Source organism: Bemisia tabaci, chromosome 10, assembly GCF_918797505.1.
Source record: "Bemisia tabaci chromosome 10, PGI_BMITA_v3".
Lineage (NCBI taxonomy): Eukaryota > Metazoa > Arthropoda > Insecta > Hemiptera > Aleyrodidae > Bemisia > Bemisia tabaci.
In genome coordinates this window covers 36,308,109-36,327,856 of record NC_092802.1, presented here as the reverse complement: position 1 = coordinate 36,327,856, position 19,748 = coordinate 36,308,109, and the positions used below count along the sequence as shown (strand labels likewise).

The following is a 19,748-nucleotide window of genomic DNA, read 5'->3' as shown; positions in this document are numbered from 1 at the left end:
AGTTATGCAACCATATTGTCAGGGGCAAAACACGTATATTGATGTGAATCTTGCATCGAACAGTTCATGAGTTATGAAGTTAGAGAGCCACTTAAAAGCATTCGGACAGGGATAAATGTAAAATTCACTGATGCCTTTTAACGACACTGTTTTCAAGGTTTAGGATATATCTACTTCCAGAAGTTACTTAGATCAGAACTCAAGAGGGAGGGTAAAATCTCTCAATACTTAAATATTCCTCTTAAAATTTGGGATGATGCCATAAGAAAAAGAGTAACACGGATAAAACCATAACTCCGATATTGCAATTTGGAAAAATCCGTAAGTAAACACCCAAATGGTTGCCAGCATTACTTTCCAGGGGTCAAATAGAAGAGAAATGGTGATAAAAGAATATAAAAATCAAAAACATTTCATTTTTGAGAACTGTGAACCTCACAGTGTTAAAATTCGGGATTCTGACTGAGTGTTTTGCGGTTATTTCAGAGCACAAGAAGGGGTGTTTTTACAGTGCTCAGTTGCGTGACCTCCTGCTGTTCAAAAGCAAGAGAATAATTAAAGAATTTCATTTGAAAAGAGAGCATGAAATTCTCTGTTCTATGACAGTGATCCAATGCAAAATAGTAAAATTATTGGAACCGAGCAGTTATGATGAAAAACTCCAGACGCTGCGCTTGGTACAGGGAGTGTTCAACACTGTAATGGCTCAATTTGTGAGGCTCCGCTGTGGTACAAGTAAACTCGAAAAGATACCTCCTATTGAGGTAGTAGTTGATAGAGAATTAACAAGGAGAATATTCAAAGAAAACATACCCGTAAATGATGGCAGTCAAGTGAAGTATCCATTGACCACACCAAAATATTATAAAAAACACAGCAAAACCGAACAAGGTTATGATCATTGGTGCAACATGAAACAGTTCTTAAATAACCATTTTCATAGATAGGAACCACATATATCACCGCATAGAAAGAAATTCGTGCATTTTCGTACAAAAAAAACAAAACTACAAACTGGAAAAAGAGCGTTCTATCGCACCGAAGGCCGTTTCTCCGTTTCACAACACACACAACACTCCGCGGTAGCACTGTGCACTGAAGTTTTTTACCGATTCACGTAATTATTTCACTGTGCTTTGTGCGGTTATACAGCGCGGTACGGTAATTCTGGCAACTAGTTGCTTATTGCGTACGGTATTTAGGGCGTACGAGAATACCGTACGCGGTAAAGTTCGAGGTTCACGGGGTTCAAGGGAGGGGAGGTAAGTAAAATGTGTAATCTAACCGTGTGTGTGCAGGGGTAGGGCGCGGTTGAGTAACTAGTAAGTAATTGAGAACTACTAGTCACTTGTGTAAAACTGGAATCGTACGGAAGTTGATGACTCACAAGAGGCGCGCGCAAAGCTTTTGATTGTGCGTTTAAACCTGGATTAAATTACCCCAAGGCCGCACACTACGAAAAAATTGAAATAATTTTACAATCATAAATGCGACGAAATTGCAATTATTTTACCATAGATTTGCAATATTTCTACTGTCTCACTACCCTCGCGGGTAATCCATAAAAATAAGAAATTAATGATCAAACAATATAAAGACAACCAGAAAAGTCAATAATTTCAATCAGTTAATTATTTAAAATAAAGTACTAATTTTGGAAATTAGAAATAATTGTATTTTTACTGATATTTTAAAGAAAGAAATAAAAAAACATGAAATTTCATCATTTTTAGGCGTTTAAGGTGCCTTGAGTAAAAAAACCATAGGTACTTGAAAATATGTATGTCCGTCCGTCAGGCGTACCTACTCTTTTTCTGTGCACAGCCATATCTCAAAATCTATTTGTTCATGGGCAGTTTAATTTTTTTACACGAAAACGGTTGTGCGGATTTTCGTGCAAATTTCAGTGAATTTTCTGCGTGGGACGAAGCAAATTCCTTGAAATGTTCAAAGGAATCCGCATAAAGGTCCTCTTGTAAGAAATTAATTTGCCCAATTTTACAATCGCTTATGTGGCGTGGTTCCTTTCTGCTGAACGCGGTCCAAACAAGTTCCATAATGTGTGAGAAAGGTGGGAAATAAGCAATGCACGATGTATTGTAACTCATTTCAATTTTATTTTACTGCGAGAAATTTCAACAAGAGCCCCTTCAATTTGTGAACTGGCAACTTACACAACACTCTCATCCCATACAACACCAATAATGTACCTAATCGCTGTTTGTGCTCCTCGGGGTGGCAAAATTTCATAAAAAATTGAATTTTGAAATTTCACGTGAAATATTTCATGAAATTTTAGAAATTTATGGAAGATCTTGAAAAATACCAGTCCCTTTTCATGTTTCGCAGAATGTAAAAATTGAGACTTTTTCCTCCAATTTTGTGTGTTTGAGTGAGGGTTGCATGCTCTAGCCCCTGTAAAATGGGAAATATTTCATAGCCTCGTGAAATTTCACTGGACATTTCCAATCTTTCGTTTCATGCCACCCTGCCCAAGTAGCATTTTTCAAAGGCAATTTATCACGATATTTTCGAAATAAAAATCGCGATATATGGCGAAGCGATTTAATTGCCATAAATCGCAATTTTTTATTCGATAATATCGCAATAAATTGCCACCGATATAATCGTGATGATCAACCGATAAAATCACTATTTATTGCGATCACTGCTAGTTGGGAGGTGCTACTTCTGGTGGAGCCATTGGAAACAGAATGTCAGGATGAAAACTCGGAGACATTGGCAGTAGCGTGGCGTTAATTGCGATATATCGATTGTTATGCCATTTAAACCTATGGTAAATAATCGATTATTAAGGTGTTCTCTGCGAACACCCTATTTATCGATCCTTTTCCATAGGTTTAAATGGCAGATCATTCGATGTATCGAAGCACGCCACTGGACATTGGTAATTATTAGGTAGGTACTCACGATCCACAAGTGAAAGAATAAGCAGGAGGGATAATCGGTTACAGACGCGTGATACATGAAAGTTCAGTGTTCCCGGAAGGTCGCGCCCGGTTTACCCCTCGCCCCTCCAGTCCACAATACACGCATTTAATATTCATCGCGTAAGAGGGGTTGAAGGAACGTTACAAAAGTGATTATCATAATTACTCGTTGCTATAACAAAATCATATATACGCCGGATAGGAATATGAAAAACCGTTACGTCGCCATAAGGCATAAGGCGCTTTTTTTCTGCTATGTGCAGACCTACCTGTCGATAGTCAAAGTGCGAAATCGCATATTTCCGTTTCCGACGATGTAGACTTCCTGTCAAATAGTGCTGTTGATTTTTTTTCGATTTGGAAGAAGTCGATTTAATGCACAAAATAATCGATACATTGAATAGATTTTCTGCACGTGATTTTGCCGCTGAATCGACTTTTTACGAACGGCACAATACTTTCCCTGAAAAGCGTTCTGTTCTCAGCGCAATTTTCTTCGAAATCATTTTTTTTCCAGCGCGATTTTCTTGAAAATCGTTTTTTGGCCTTGCTTTTTCTGCGAATAATCGTTTTTATTTGGGACAAAATCGATAGTTCCGATTTAATTGATTTTTGGGGAAAAACAACACTACTGTCATACCTAAGTACTTTTATTGTGTCTTTAGAAAATTAGGAAAAAAAAGAGAAAAAAAGATTGATCCATTTGAGAGCGAGAGCTTTAGAACGAGGGAGCTTGAAATAAAATTTTCGTTGGACAATTTAAAGGGCCCCGTTCGTAGGTACATGCATCATTCTGCGGGGAATCGATGGGAGAAATCCACACGGTTTCAGCTCACTTGCAATTAGAGCGACAGGAGTGTGGATATTAAGTTACCTCTCTTTTTCCCTCATTCATTTTAGACTTGTCCGGTTATCCCACCACACGAATTACGTAAGTGAAAGAGGACACTCAATTATGTCACCTCTTTGGTCGGTCGGACGGACTTACGAGTCATGTACAATTTAACTGGGACACGAGTGCGATGGCTTAGACAAAAAGAGAGGAACTCACAATCAGTAAATTACGAGGGTACATTAAGAAAAGATTTTAATCTTACTGGACGTCATAGTAGACGTCAGTGTCGTCGCGAGGGATTTTCGTACGTGGAGCATATACCGTCGCTAAGCGCCTTTTGTGCCGATGTCCACATGAGGTTGATTGGATTTTTAAAGGATGCAACTATTCGGCCTCGGAGGCCACGCTAGGAAGTATCTTTTCTCGATGAAGGCGCTTTTTACGCGTCGACACACTTCATCAAAGAATTGTCTGACCGGATCTCTCGAATCGCTCATATACGCTACTGCACCATTGATTAGGTTTTTAAATGATGCAACTATTCGACCTCCGAGGTCACGCTAGGAAGTATCTTTTCTCGATGAAGGCGTTTTTTTACGCGTCAACACGCTTCATCAAAGCATTATCTGACCGCATTACTCACTGATCTACACTGCTACACCATTGATTAGGTTTTTAAATGATGCAACTATTCGACCTTCGCGGCCACGCTGGGAAGTATTTTTTCATAATGAAGGCGTTTTTTTATGCGTCAACACACTTCATCAAAGCATTGTCTGAAATTTTCATTAGATGTTATCGTGTACTGAAAATAGATTTTTCTAGCCGTACGTCAGTTTTTTGTTGTACTGAACCATGTCAATTACCTCCTTAAGAGTTCTGTCTAACTTCATCGCAAATGATGCTGTCTCCTCCGAAATGCATGGTTTTTTTATTTTATATTTTTTAAATTATACCTCATGAGTCATTGATTCGATATACTATTTTATTTAAAGGACGGCAATGAAAGAATAAAAATAAAATATATTAATAATAATAACTCTCAGGCATTCAGGTAATGATGCAATAGGTATATTTTAGAACCTTACTGATGGGAAAAATATTTCCTTCTGAATTACACAAGATAAGAAAAAGGGATACGGTTTAAAAACTTCTTGTTTGTAGTTCTTTTTTTTTTTATAGCCGAATGACAGATGTCATAAACAATGACATAAAGTTTAATATTGAAATTGGGCTGTATAAAGGTATTAAAATTTTAAAGAAAAACAGCAGAGAAACAGGCAAATAGTTATCAATTGGAATTTATTTTTACAATTATTTACTGGTAAGATATACAAGTACAATAAAAATTATAGAGGAAAATACCTACACAAGTGGACTTGATTGACTCAAAATCAAATAGAAGTATGACAAATTCGAACCTCGTGAACAAACCTGGATTTGTTGGATTGTTAAAAAACTCCGATACTATCTTAAAATATTTTAAATCTTACCATTTTAACTATAAAAATATACAATGATTCTGAGCTATTCCAGTCAGAACGAAACTAAGTGGGTATTGAAACATCCGCCCCAGCTCAAGTTTCGTACGCCAAAAAAATAACCGATTTAAAAACAAGGCAAAAATGTAATGTATAAATAAATTAATTGGGTCACAGTAAAACAAATAAAATAGATAGATATGCACATGAATAATGAGTTTTGGAATAAACTGGGTAGTGGTAAAACAGGTAAATAAAACCGTAGCAGACAGAGAGTGGGGGAGGGGAACAAAGAACAATGATTTTTAAAATGTAAATGGACCACTAGACAAAATGCATATTTTAGAAAGATGATAAATGTTTTCTCTCCATTTAATGTAGAACGCACACAAAGCGTGCAACAAAAATGACTGAAAGTAACTCCCAACCAAGTTAATAAAGTTTATAGATGCATCGATTCAAACTTGCGACTCCTAAAAAAACATAATCTACTTGATCTAAATTGCAAACTAAACGTTCCTGTAAGTCTCAGCAGTATGAAAATATATATTTCTGAATCTCAGCGCTATACCTAAGCTGCTGCTTAGTTTTCACACTTTGAACAACACAAGGCAGGGATGGGACACTACCTGATTAAGAGGCCTGCCGAAACCATAGTGCGCAATTTGATTCATGTCGACGATGGTTATTCTTGTGAGCCGGAAATTCAAATTTTTCGTAACCTGCGCTGAATAAAAACGTTAATATCTTGGTTAAAAGTTAATTTCAGTAATTTTTATCTTGCAAATTGTATTCTACATGAAATTTTGATGCAGGTACACAGATTGCTTGAGTTTGCAGTCTGTGAAGTGGTCCATTCCAGCTTACTAGCTCTTGGTAAATGGTGTTTTCTTCTAGTTCAGGGAAACAGGCTCAAAAATAGATAATGTTACAGGAAGAAATCTGTCTTGTGAAAAAGAATAATTCAATTTTCTCAAGTTATCAACTTGATTTCTTAAAATTGTTGGGTTTGCCATGCAATTAGATCCCTGAACTTGACACTTATTTTTATGAGAATTCTTTTAAATAATTTCAATGACTTTGGCTTTGGTACATCAGCATTAATAAATTAATTTATTTATTTAAAATTGTAACTTTTGCTAAGATTCACTTGAATTGGAACACAATGATTCTTCTGGACACAATAACCGGTCAACAGTTCTGACGATGAAACTGCGAACAAAGTTACATTTTTGCACATCTATTTGTCCTCCAAAGAAATGACAGAGTAAAATTAAACTGAATAGTTTTTACACTTAATAACCAATAGAAAATTCAAGATCCTCAGAGGCCTGAAAGACTTCAAGAATTTTGAGCACGGACAAGTTCTTGCCGGAAAATAAACCAGACATTTGTTTGACTAACTAGAAAATAGTCCTTACTGATAATCTCAGCTGAACAAGAAGGCCGAGTATCAATACGAGCCGCTTTTTGGCCCACCCTAAATTTCCTCAACTCTACAGTTTTTTGCTCACTGAGGCTCTCCATTTTACAGAATGCATCGTGATTTGGTAATTTTCAGTCTTTTTTCAGGACTAGTATCAACCTAAGTTTGGGTCTGAGGGCCAATTTTGGCGAAAAATGCGGATGCTTCGGCACTTAATCAGAAACCTGCAAAACTCACATGTTTCGTCAAAACAGGCCTTTAGATCCATGTTTAGGCCAGTATTAGATCCAAAGAGAGACCAAAAATTACCAAATCATAATGCATTCTGTAAAATATAGATCTTCAATGAGCGAAGAATCATTGAACTGAGGAAATTCAGGGTGGGCCCATAAACGGCCTTTATCGATACATCTCCTTCGACTGGCAATCAAGAAAATAGTCCTTACTGATGATCTCCGCAAACGAGAAATTAAAAAAAAAAAAAAAAAAAAATTAGTCTAAATTTTGGACGACAGCAATTTTTGCGCACAAAATTAGTTTTGATAAAGTTGCTGTAATTCAAAGTCCCATTTTTAGTCAATCATTATGTAAATTTGTCACATTAACTGATTTTCCTTTGTTTAAATGTTTCAGAGCTTGTCAGAAAAGACCATTTTGACATTTAAGACATAATCTAGATGTGAAATTTGACAAAAAAAAAAAAAAAAAATTTGAACAGAGGCCTAAACTTGGAGCAAAATTTACAAATCTGACGAAAACGAAACACTTTCTCGACAAATTTTTTCTTCTTTTAAAAAAGACTAGGCCCATCATACTTTGTAACAGTTTTTCAAAAATCCTACATTTCAACAACTGTTGTTCAACATGAGAACTGGAAATTTGTGTGTAACAATCATGACAACATTTACAAAGCTACAAAGACAAAAAAGGATAACATCACGATGTATTCACAGGTCAGAATTTCGAAACACTCTGGTCGAGCAGATAACGAATTACAGATAGGGTTGGCTTTAGAGAACCTGAGGTTTGACTACACAGAGGAGTGCTGCGAATTCCTGATGCCTACTTTCTCAGCGAAATTCCCGATTATATTGCCGACTAGAGTTGAACTTTCTGTTCCATCTCTGCAACCGTAACCTATGGTTTTTGAGTGATAATGATAAAACATTACTCGAACTGCTTTTAAGCGTTCCTTTCTCCTGCAAACATACAAAAAGAAAAAACAGTTATGTAGAAAGAAGGCAAGTAGATAAAAAGCATTTTAAAACTCCATTATCAAAGGGTCCCATCATGTTTCTAAAATTAAGTTGAACTGCTAACATGGTGGACAAGAAATGCCATTTTGGAGTCATTGTAACAATTGATTAAAAATAAAATATTTTGAAAGGAACGACGTGCATCACACCAGTGGGTTAGCCAAAATGTTATCATCGGAGGGGCGAAGGCTTCAATCAAAAATTTTTCATAAGAAGGGTCATAGGGTAAAAAATTCCTGAAAATCACGAAAAATTATGTTGTTTTGGGAGAATTTTCTAGTCAAGGGCATTCAGAGTTTCTGAATCTCCCTGGCCATACCACGGCATTACACCTATTAGCAAAGTACTAAAATGGTTATAAGTGCTTTCTATTAGAATGAGACTCTTTATTAAAAATGTGTTGCTCTCAACAGGAAATCGGTTTAATCCTACTTCTTTTCAGGTCTTGCAAAACCCCTGAAGAGCCGCCAAAATCTCACTGATCGGTGACCAGAAGAACATTGCATATAGTCTACGATATTCTGATGAAACAGAGTTCAGTATGATCATGTTGGAATACAAAAATATTTTATAGCGGAGCGAAATGTCTTGGCTCATCATCAGCAAATAAATGCCTCCATCGAGTGAAAACATTTGTTTCAATGAAACTTGCTTCCTGAATACATGTGCTCAGGTGAAAGCTGATTGGAGATGCATCAATTCAAGTTTTAGTTAGGAAAAGAAGGGAGATAGCTTGTTAAATTCATCATGAAACTGATTACTCACTGTGTTGGAATATCGGAACCATATATAAAGCAGTCATCTTCAACAATAGTTGATGTTGATTCTGAGGTAATGCCCTCAAACCTTTAACAGAACGGACGAACAAATTAGAAAACTTATCAGAAGTCTTAAGAGTGCAAACGAAGTTGCTTAAATGGTTCGCATTCATCAGAAGGAAACCAAAGCAAATACGGTGTTATAAAAATCGTGCATCTTCATAGTCATCTTAAAAAATGCCTCAAAACATTTTAAATTTTAAAGGAAAACGATCCTGTGAATTTTAAACAATTCAATAAAATTTAAAATGAAAAGATTGATTAAGTCATTCCTTCAGGGCACATCAGAGTGTACCTCTCTAGATGTAAAACTATTCTAAAGAAAATCAATTAGTTGTTTCATACCTGCAAAATTATATGATCTCATTTCCTTTTTTCCTAAATTTGGGAAGATTTTTTTTTTAATTTGCCCAGTTTCGTTGCTAGAGGAAAGGACTCGCTTTTTTAAGGCCTAATCCAGTTACTTGAAAGAATTTCTAATCTGACAGTGTCCATTCTGAGCTAAATCTCACTCATCTTTAGGTCAAAAAGTGTGAGAGCAAGATAAATCCTAAAGCACACCTCTTTCCATTTCACAATCTTCATTTTTATCTCTGCAGGGTGTCTACTAAAACAGGCTGGCCAAAAACCAGTACTTTTGCAGTACTTTTTCAGTACATTCCCATGAAATTCAGTACCTTCTGAACAGAAAAATTCAGTACTTTTTCAGTACCTCCAATTGACAAAATTTGAAGAATTTCAAAGATTTGAATTTCTCGCTTAAAATGCGACAAAAATGACAAAAAAATGAAAAAATTCTGGACCTTCTTGCGGAATTGCCGCACTTTATCAGTACTTCTGGACCGCCCTTAAAACATCAATACTATTTCCAGACTTTCTGGAAATTCCGGACGTGTAGACACCCTGCTTTGCTACCTAACTTAGTGGTGGATATTCAAATAATTTTTGATCAAAAACGAAGAAACAAAACATTCGTTAAAGTGATAGAACTTACAGGTTTGATCGCGAGTTGTTTGAACTCAGTTGAGAACCGCATGTTGAGTTCGTGGATCCTGATCCTCGCAGACTTCCTGTGCCTGATATGAACTGCCAACTGAAAAAAGTATGTATATGGATTATTTTTACTAAACTTGGCTATTGAGGACGCACAAAATGAAATTTACGAGAAAGCAATGAGAATAGAATGACTAAATAATCGCGAGAAATCTGGGCAACACACATGGGTGCAGAAAGTACTTTGCCTTTACATTTTCATCCACATGAGACTGCGCGCTTCACTATTTTTTTCACGATAAGGAGCATGCTTCACTTTTATCTTCGTATTAAGAGCGTGTTACATAGTATTTTTCTCAAGAAAGATGCGCTTAGTAATTTTCTCCTGAAAAATAAGGAATATAGGTGGTTTCATTTTCAAAATTGTCTTCTACATTCACACTTTTACCCTTTTTTAGGTGCCTTCACATTTTTCCCACTACTATTTGTCACTAGGGACTTTTGAGTTAGTTACGGTCTTATTTTCAACAAAAAAAAAATTAAAAAAAAAATAAAGTAAAATTGACGTGTCTACTTGCAATCATTGCAAGACCAAGACAAATCGAAGACAATTTGTTTTCTTAGTTTCGGTCTCACGATGACAACAAATCGCCAACTTAATTTTGCTTTCTTTTTTCCAGTTGAAAATAAGGTTGTAATTTACTCAAAACGTCCTGGTTTTCAGTTGTGTCTGATTTTTAGTCTTGTGAGGTAGCCTGTTTCTGGATTAAGTTGTTATTTCACTGTGCTTTTTGGCTGATTAAGCTGTTTCTTCATTGTATATCAGAAATTCAGTAAAATTAATATTTGGGTACATGGTTAACCAATTTTTCACGTACGAGCTGAGAATCATTTGCTCATTGCTAAGATGTCAAAAAAGTGTACGGAAAGTAAAATTACCTGCCGACTCCCAAAGATCCACTCGACTCTGTTCTTTGCCTTCCATTGCTATTAAAAGCAGGCACCGCTACAGGACTCGTCCTTCGAGGCAGATCGTTCCTTGGACTACCAGGCTGCCTCAAGTTTGTCGTTAGAGCGCTTGAACCGTTCACATGCTGCGACAGCTCACATGATGGCAGTGACGAATAACTAGCGTTAAATAAATTAGGGTAGGTGATATTATTTACTGGGCCTATACTACTGGAGTTCATATTGCTAGAAGCAGGTACGTTACATAACGAGGGGTTGGGAGTTTTGGTTGCTGGGTTTGGAATACAAGCGGGTGAACACTCAATGGCATTGACTGGCAAATGCGAGGAACCGTTCCCGTTTAGGTAGCTCACTGGTATCGGGTAATTTTGAAGCGAGGTCAACGAGGAGGAGCTTAGACGGAAGGGGGACGATGGGACAATGACCAGACCTCCGTTGGATTCGGCGCTATTACTCGAGCCAGAGCTAGCGTTGGAGGTGCTAGTTGAAGGAGTATTTCCAAGCATCGAAAGAGAGGGACTAGAGCTGTCTGAGTTCTGAGATTCTAAACTGTTCAGCCATTTCCCAGTGGTCGCAGTCCCTGAGCCATTCCTGAAAAGTAGATTGAAAGCGTGTGAGAAAAGAACCAGTGCTCAGAAAGTCTAAATATTGACATTAATTTTTACTTTCTCATCCCACTTGCAGATAGAGGAAGTATTGTCATCCAAAAAAGAAGAAAAAGTTGAAATTCAATCATTTCTAGGCATTTTAAGGCGCCTTGAGTTAAAAAAAAACCCTAACTTGAAAAATATGTGTCTGTCTATCCGCCGTCCTTGATTTCTGTGTACGGGCATATTTTAGAAACTATTTGTGCAATTTCATTCAAAATGGGCATGGAGATCATATTTACTTATGGTCTCCTCGTAGACTTCAAGTGATTTTTTTTTTTTTTTTTTTGGTACATTTTTTGATAAGAAGGGAATGATTGTTCTGATAAAAATTTATGCTATAAGGCAAGGGTGGATAGAAGAATCCAAATCTATCCATGAAATTAGAGATGTCAGATTTTTTGAGTGATTATATATTAACTCTATGCTTTAAAAATATTTTCGATGTAGGATGTTTAAAGCCAACAAGTACAATCAGGGTTTCCATACTTTCTTCATCTTTGAATTTCCTGATATTATGTATGCTTTTCCCTGCCTCTAAAATTTTTGAATTTCCTAACTTTCCCTGACCTACGGATAAAACTTTGACTTGTTTCTTTTAAGGTGATTCGATGGACGCCATATTTTGTGTCAGAACGGCATGCGATATATCGCATCAATTGGTTCCATTTTTTCAGTTACTCGTCATTTTTCTCCAATTTTGAGATCGCAATTCTATTGTCAGGAGACTAAAGCACTCACTTACCAATTTTAACAAAGAAATTCAACGTAACTAAGGCGTGGTTTTTTTCAGAGAGAAAACATCGCATTCGATACTGATATCGAAACTGCACTCGAATGCGATATTTTCTCTATAAAAAAACGACGCCTTTATTACGTTGAATTTCTTTGTTAAAATTGGTAAGTGAGTGCTTTAGTCTCCTGACAACAGAATTAAGATCTCAAAATTGGAGAAAAATGACGAGTAGCTGAAAAAATGGAACCAATTGATGCGATATATCGCATGCCGTTCTGACACAAAATATGGCGTCCATCGAATCACCTTAATTATTCTGACTTCTGCAAAACGCTTTTCATAAAATTCCTCAACTTTTCCTGTGAATCCTGTCTTTGCCCGGCTGCTGTTAATTCCCCGACTTTTCTGGTTTTCTAGACCGCTGAAAACCCTGATAAGTGATCTACTAAAAACGTTGTTCACCCACTTACCGAACAGTGCAGTCTTCAGCATTTAATAAAATAGGGTTATCCTGACTACGGCTACTGATAGAGCTCCAAGAACTGTGTAAACTGATATTTGAGCCATGATGTATGGATCCATCTAAATCGAAAACAGTGCTTTCCAGCTGGGAGTCAGAATCATTCCGAGAAACACTACCGTGCTTGACTTTGTTCCTGAAACATGTATGATGGTTTCAATCCTCCATGTCCTTAAGGATGAACTTCTGATAACGAAAAAGATACGTGTAGAATTCGTAGAAAGGAATTCTGGCCGGGAATTATTACATTTATTGGCTCAAATGATATTGGACAATGCAAAACGCCTGTCAGATTGGAGAGGAATGCAGGGATACATTTAACAGAATAAACCCTCAGTTGTAAGTCTTCACTCATTTTTATTTTTTGAGGGAACGCTAATCAATAGTTTCTATTGTGATTTGCTGAGAATTTTCTTCCTTCATTCTTAGAAAAATAACACAAAATTGCAAGGCAACATTTTGATTTGTTTTTTTAGAAGAAAATAATACATGGTCGGAGATTTTTAAACATCGTTATTGAGATATGCGGTTATTCCATTTAGCCATCTATATAATGAGCAAAAAGAAGGGTGAGTGTGAGGAAGAGGCTTTATAATATATTACTCAAGGGTTCATAAAACATTATACATATTGACGGTGTAAGTCGGCAATCACATAACTTGATTTGCGATGTCGCAGACTTCCTGTCATACTTTATTTTTTAAATGGAAAACTACTCAACGGCTGTTCTTTATAACTGCCGTGATTTTTCTTCTCTGTGCAAAGAAAATTCTGCAAAAACTTTAAGGAATTATGTCAATTTGTTCTCCTTTAAAAAAAATAACACGGAGGCGGAGATTTTCAGACGCCGCAAACGAGTTATGTGGTTGCCGACTTACACTGTCGATATGCAAAAACATATGCATATTATCCTGAGCCATAAAGACAACCGCTGTTTCCTACTCAATTGAAAAAGTAAAAGAGAGTTATTTACCTGGGTAAAACACTAAACTCATCGGCTTGCAGATATTTAAGGAAATAGAAACAGAAAAAGAAGATGTCCTCTCCCTTGGATAATCGATCCTGGAGATTATGGCCAAAGAGAAACCAGTCGTAAGCAATGGTGAGATAAAGTATTTGTTTGGCATTCAGTGACTGATGGATAACGCCATCTGCCCACAGGGAGAGTCGTAAAAGAGAGATATAAAGTGGAGTACGATCCCAGCCGCTGATACAGTGAACCAGCGTTCCAGTATTGTTATCTGACACATACCGCAAAATTAGTCGCAAATAATTCTGCGTTAATTGCACAAGGTCCCATTCCTGAAATCAAGAGAGAGTGATTATTACATATTGTACTATTGAAAGAATTGCTAATAGAGTCAATAGTTGAACCCTTGGTTGCTCTTCCTCTGATATTTTCTAGATTTTTAAACGCACTTTTTTTTTTTTTTTTTTTTTTTGGATCTCTAGAGATTGATGGAATAAATGCAAAAGGTACTTACCTCAACTGCAACATTTGAAAATCTCTGATTATGATTTAATTTCCTTGAGGGAGACTAATTAAATTTTTCTTCATAAGTTTGTGTGGTTGATGTAGAATGAGTGAAGAAACTTTGAAGAGAATTTCGAGAGGAACTATTGGTTAGTTTTACATGAGCAGAAACTTGCAACGTCACAGTCCGAGATGCGCATTTTTCGACTTTAGCCATCAATATGTCAATTGCTTTATATTTTGGCGCTTGGAAACTTTCTAACGCTTTTTTTGAGCTCAGAGGGCACTGAGAGACTTATTTAAGGTCAACATCGCTTTTTTCATGAAAATTTCTATCAGCAACAACTATCATGCATGATCGTCCACAAAAAAGGAACCTTAGCCTCATCAGGCAAAAATTTCTGACGTACAAAAATGAAGAGATACCTTGTAGTCACTCCAACTGATCTTCAAGTTATTAGCTGTGCTGTCATCAGGAACATCAATATCTGCATCAACATGCGTTTGTGTCCAATCAAAAACAAGGCCTTTGGCCGAATAGTTTTTCGAACGAAATTCCTTGAAGAATTCACAACCCGGGTATGGAAGTGAAATAATGTTAAAATCACAGTACCTTTTTTCCTTATCTACTTTCTCAGAAGATGTCACACTGAAAAAATAGATGATAACAATAATATTAAAGCAGAAAAAATACATCCATCCACAGATTTACCACAATGCCATTGCAACCATCCAGTTGATGATTTTTGCAATATCCTAGGGAAATGAGACAACTACTCAATAATATGATACTGATATACGATTTGTTTTGAGTGCAACTTAGAGGTAGTTTCTAGTTCTGTCTCTAGTATTTGTCAACTAGATTTCTATCATGTTCTCAGGTGTTAATAGTAAAGGTGTAGGAATTTCGGCTCAGTGATTAGTTGCTATTAACTGTGAGAAATGACATTAATCTAATTTTGTTGTAAATAAGTAATGAGCTATAATGAGATTTTTTGCAAAGAACATTTTCTGCCATTCAGAATTGAAGCTTTAGCAAAAAACCCCTCCGTCTAATCCTGAAAGTTTAATAATAACTAAACGAATGATTGGAAAGTAAAAATGTTCCGAGTACTTACTTTAAGCCAAATTTGACTTTTTTCTTCTCAACCATCAAGTCTATAATAGTGCCTATATTCAATGTTTTCAACAGCTTGATATCCTGCTTCCGCACTTTGTCTAGAAGTTGCCATTCGCCAGCGTCAACCTCCACATCATTACTTTCAATGATATCATCATCGTCATCATTTGCTTCCTCTGCAGCAAAGAAATAATCTAAGCCAGATCGACCATAGATTTCAGGTCCTCTGGATAAAGTTGCAGACCTGTGGAAAAAAATTGACAGATTTAATTGTTGCCTACTTATCCAATTTTTCACAGAAAAACTAATTAACATAATCACTTGAAAATTTTACATGTAAAATGATAACATGACAAGATAATGTCATGACACTCCTTTCGTCAACAAGATTAATCCCTGAAATTTTGAAAGAAAAATGTTCAACATTTTTTGAGAAAAATTAAAACAATACTGAGATTTCCAGCAAGATAGCGGTTGAGCATGGACAGCGTTTGTGATACGTTGACCAAAATGTGACATAATAAGCAGTGCAGTATTTTTTTGTTGATGAGTAATTTAATTTCTTCTGCCAAAAATTCAACCTAAACTTTTGGGGTGGAATTTACCTCAACTTTTGATCAGATGAAAACTTCAAAAAAAATAAAGCATTTCATTAAAATTTAAGTATATTGGCATGAATTCCTGCAGTTAAGAAAAAAAACATTAAATTAAATTCAATGTTATCTATCATGTGTGAATGGTGAAATTCCTGAACCACAAGTCTTACTTGCGTTGTTTAAATATCTCCTCTCCTGTTCTATTTTTTAAAGAAGAATAAATCAACATCATTCCTTGAAGTTTTCTGAAAATTAGCTTCCCACAGAGGTGAAAAATCAAAGAAACTTTACAGAATTGATGTTGGGTAGCTCTCTATTTAAAAAATAGTATATGAAAGGAAGTCAGCACCATCGCAAATCGAGATATGTGATTTGGGAGTTTCACCATCAATGAGTTAAACGGCCAAAAGCTTAAAACTTCATACCTGCAAATATGCTTTCCTTTGTAGAATATGACAGGGCAAGGAAATCTTGCGCGACAACGGGCAAACCTTCCTTTCCCAAACAGATCACGGAGTTTTGCAGCATCATAAACATTTTCGTAAATGGTACTTCTGGACATACGCTCGTTCAAAATGGATTCATTTTGCCGTTCATACTCAATTACAATTAACTGACTTGGGTAGTGAGCACTCAATTCTCCTGCGTGGTTGTTTACAATCTAAAAGAAGAAAAGTGATTAGATCAATCTCTTTTTGTTCAATCTTCCAGTGATGAAAAGTGAAAAAAGGAATGATCATGTGGGTGGTAAGAATTGTGCAAGGAGAAAGAGAAACATTTTTTGGAAGAGGATATTGTCTCAAACACACAGAATTTGAAAATCAGTTTATTTTTCTTTGTAAAAATACTCATGGATTATTTTCTTACAAAAGTTTGCTCTGAGGGGTTTGCTGTCTTCATCGGCCTACTCCGTTCATTCCATCTCCTTCCCCACTCCTTTCAGCTATACTTTGATAATTAGTAACATAATTGAGGTGATTCTATAGATGGTTAACAAAGTAAAATGTTGTGGAAACCTTGGATTCCTGCCTTTTATAAAATAATATGATTCACTTTTGACTGGAAAGTATTTGAAGACAGAAATGGTATTTGCAATTCAGATTGAAAAATGGTGAGGTAAATAAAATACAATTTGATCCTCCACGTCAAAAGGGTTACTAATATTACTATCAAGTACTTAAGGTGAAAATGATTCAGAAGCAGTGAGGCATACTTACAACATAGCTATAATCACGTCCAATTAAGTCAACACATTTTTGCATGACATCTTGGCCCTGAAAACAGAATGAGAAAAAGTCATGAGATCACATGATGAGAATAAAAATTTTGGTTGTCACAATGATAGAATTGCAAGCTTCAAATCTCGGTGCTTACGTTCGACGTGAGAATGACAATTACTCTTAAGTTTTTGTGGAATTTATTAAAAAACATGATACATTTCAGTATTAGAGGAAAAATTTGAACTTTAAGAGAGAATTCATCGCTAAGTTGTAAAATAGGGATGCTTGACTGATTGGTCAACTTGCATAAAGACTTCAGATTGATATAGTTTGTTTATCAGTCTAAACAATGAGGAGCAGTTCCACATTTTTTCTTCTATCTGAATGAATTGCTCTCAAATTTGGCGGAGAATAAAGTATCTATTCAATTTTCAGGAATTTCAAAGGTGAGAGGTTGAAAGGTATAGGCATCTGATACATGGCAATCAGATGGGAGAGGGCTGGAAGTGAGCAAATCATAACCTTCGACGCAACCTATTGTTTAGCAACACTCAAGGTACATAGCTCACGCTAGGTACCAAGGAATGAGAGCAGATCTAACATGACCCATAATTCTGAGACATGGCGTTTAGAGGCTTGTTGAGCATGATTGAGCTCATATTCTCCATGCTGACATGGACAAAGTATGATAAGACTTAAGATGTTACTTGACGTCAAGAGATTAACTCTAGCACATGTTGCAGTAAAAAAACTGACATAGGATGACAGGATAACTTCAAGCAACACAAACCATAATCAGGAACAGTAGAATTGCTTAAAATGACCATTAAGAAACGAAATATGTGGAAAATATTACCATCTGAGTGGCGTCTCTGGCTCTGTAAGTATTCTTGGCGAAGTACCGAAGGAGTTTCTTGATATCAAACGGACAAACTTCTTCCATTTTGAGACACTAGTAAAATTAACTGGCATATTACGGAATGAAACATAAAAATACACGCTCTAAAATTTGAAAATAAGCTAAACATGACGGATAAGACGCAGATAAAGAGTACAGATTCGTGTTTTGACTAAATGCAAAACACTACCATAACCTAGAAATACTGCCATCACGACGTAAATAATTGTGACGTCATCAAAAAAACACGCGATCATCTTCACAACTTCAGATCCTGAACAAAAGACGTTGCGGCGAACAAAAGAATAACTCTAAATTGAGCTTTCAGCAAGTATATTGCTGCGTAATTCATGACTGGTTAGTTAAATTACGTCGAAAGAAAGCACTGATGAGTTAAAAAATAGATTACTTAGCGAGAAATCCAAGAGAATCAGAAGAGCATTAGGAGGTACCCCTCAACCCTCCTGCCTTTGAGAACTATTTCAAACCGAAGGGCTAATGAACAAAGCCGCTGCATGGAATTCGGTGTTTTTTAGCTGTCTACTGGGACTTTAAAAAACCATAATTTATGCTTTAGCCATAAAATTGTTTCAAGAAGTGACAAAGTTAAAACGAACACCCAAAAAGACCGCATGATGCCGGAGAAAATCTTCAGGCGAATTGGAGCCGTCAGATTCGTAAAAAGTGACGTGAAAGTTCAAACTTCGTAAAAAGGAATGTAAACAAAAAAAGTCCTTGATACGGGGCAAAGCTTCCCCTCTAACATAATATTACATTTAATACATGAATCAAGACGAAAAATAATTCATTATTCGCCCGAATTGCAGACGGATGATTCGTCCATAAGGACGAAAGGACGCTATTATTATAAAATAATAGCGCGAATATATATCAGGGCTATATTTGCTGAATTGCAAAGAAATTCTTCGAGATGTACCTTTAAAAACTGCTAAAAGAATAAAAAAGTAACATTCCTTATCAATCAATGCTCTTGGTCCATGAGTCTTGGAGCGAAATGAATGTGTATTTTCCGAAAAAGATACTATTAGCGCTCTCCGGTATGTTTGTTGGTATGCGGCGAAATTGAAGGCGAATCTTACGTGGACGATATTTGCCAGTAGGAATAGAGCTGCATTTTGCAATTTGGAACTATAAATTCTGGCTTTTCTGGAAAAACACTTATGTGCATAGGGAAACTAATGGCACATACGTTGTTTTTAAACCGGACTAGAATTTATAGTTCCAAATTGCAAAATGTAGCCCAATAGGTCCACGGGTTGTTCTTGGTTCTATCAATAGTGGTCATCTAACCTTGCGAATGCTTCTCAAAAACTCAACAATATTTTTGATCCCTCCCATCTAAAAATTACAATTAAAGGAGAGTAGCATTAAATAGTTCGAAATGCTTGCATGTAAGTAAATTTTAATAATCTGTGGCACTCGTTTTGAAACTTGGGTCTGTATCAATGGCAATAGTCCACAGGTGCATACTTTCACTATTTTAAAAATTTCCCAATATTTTTAGTTTTTCATATTGATCAGGAAACAAACCAAAAACGTCTACTTTAAACTTTTCTGTGAATACTTTACTACAAAAACAGAAAATTTATGGAAAATTAAAAAAAAATGTCGATTGGTTCCCTTTGAAAAACAAATAAAACCAAATGCAAGCCAAGATTTACAACATTGCAATACACATTTTTCAGCGTAAATCAACGATCTAGCATTTCAATGGCTGTACCATCTGATAGCAACATTGCAGGTTTCGGTTTGATAAGTTTTTTTTTGTTTTTTTTAAAAAAAAGAAG

The 19,748-nt window shown here is 36.1% G+C and overlaps 2 protein-coding genes across 2 annotated transcripts in view; both read right to left on the bottom strand.

Moving 5' to 3' along the window:
- GlcT (ceramide glucosyltransferase) overlaps positions 1–1,112 on the bottom strand; it is a 36,020-nt gene extending 34,908 nt beyond the window's left edge. The window contains exon 1 of the mRNA XM_019045751.2: positions 814–1,112. Coding sequence (XP_018901296.1) covers positions 814–902 — 89 coding nt within the window. The 5' untranslated portion in view covers positions 903–1,112. The remainder of the gene's footprint in view (positions 1–813) is intronic.
- Positions 1,113–5,071: 3,959 nt separating this feature from the next.
- EDTP (Egg-derived tyrosine phosphatase) lies at positions 5,072–18,162 on the bottom strand. Its single transcript, XM_019045776.2, has 11 exons — positions 17,899–18,162; positions 17,040–17,096; positions 16,248–16,483; positions 15,225–15,470; positions 14,533–14,755; positions 13,606–13,934; positions 12,583–12,768; positions 10,700–11,320; positions 9,762–9,860; positions 8,715–8,795; positions 5,072–7,892 (listed from the first exon to the last, which is right to left on the bottom strand). Exons 1-11 carry the CDS (start codon positions 17,983–17,985, stop codon positions 7,724–7,726), a joined length of 2,334 nt encoding a protein of 777 aa, XP_018901321.2. The 5' UTR covers positions 17,986–18,162; the 3' UTR covers positions 5,072–7,723.
- Positions 18,163–19,748: the final 1,586 nt, after the last annotated feature.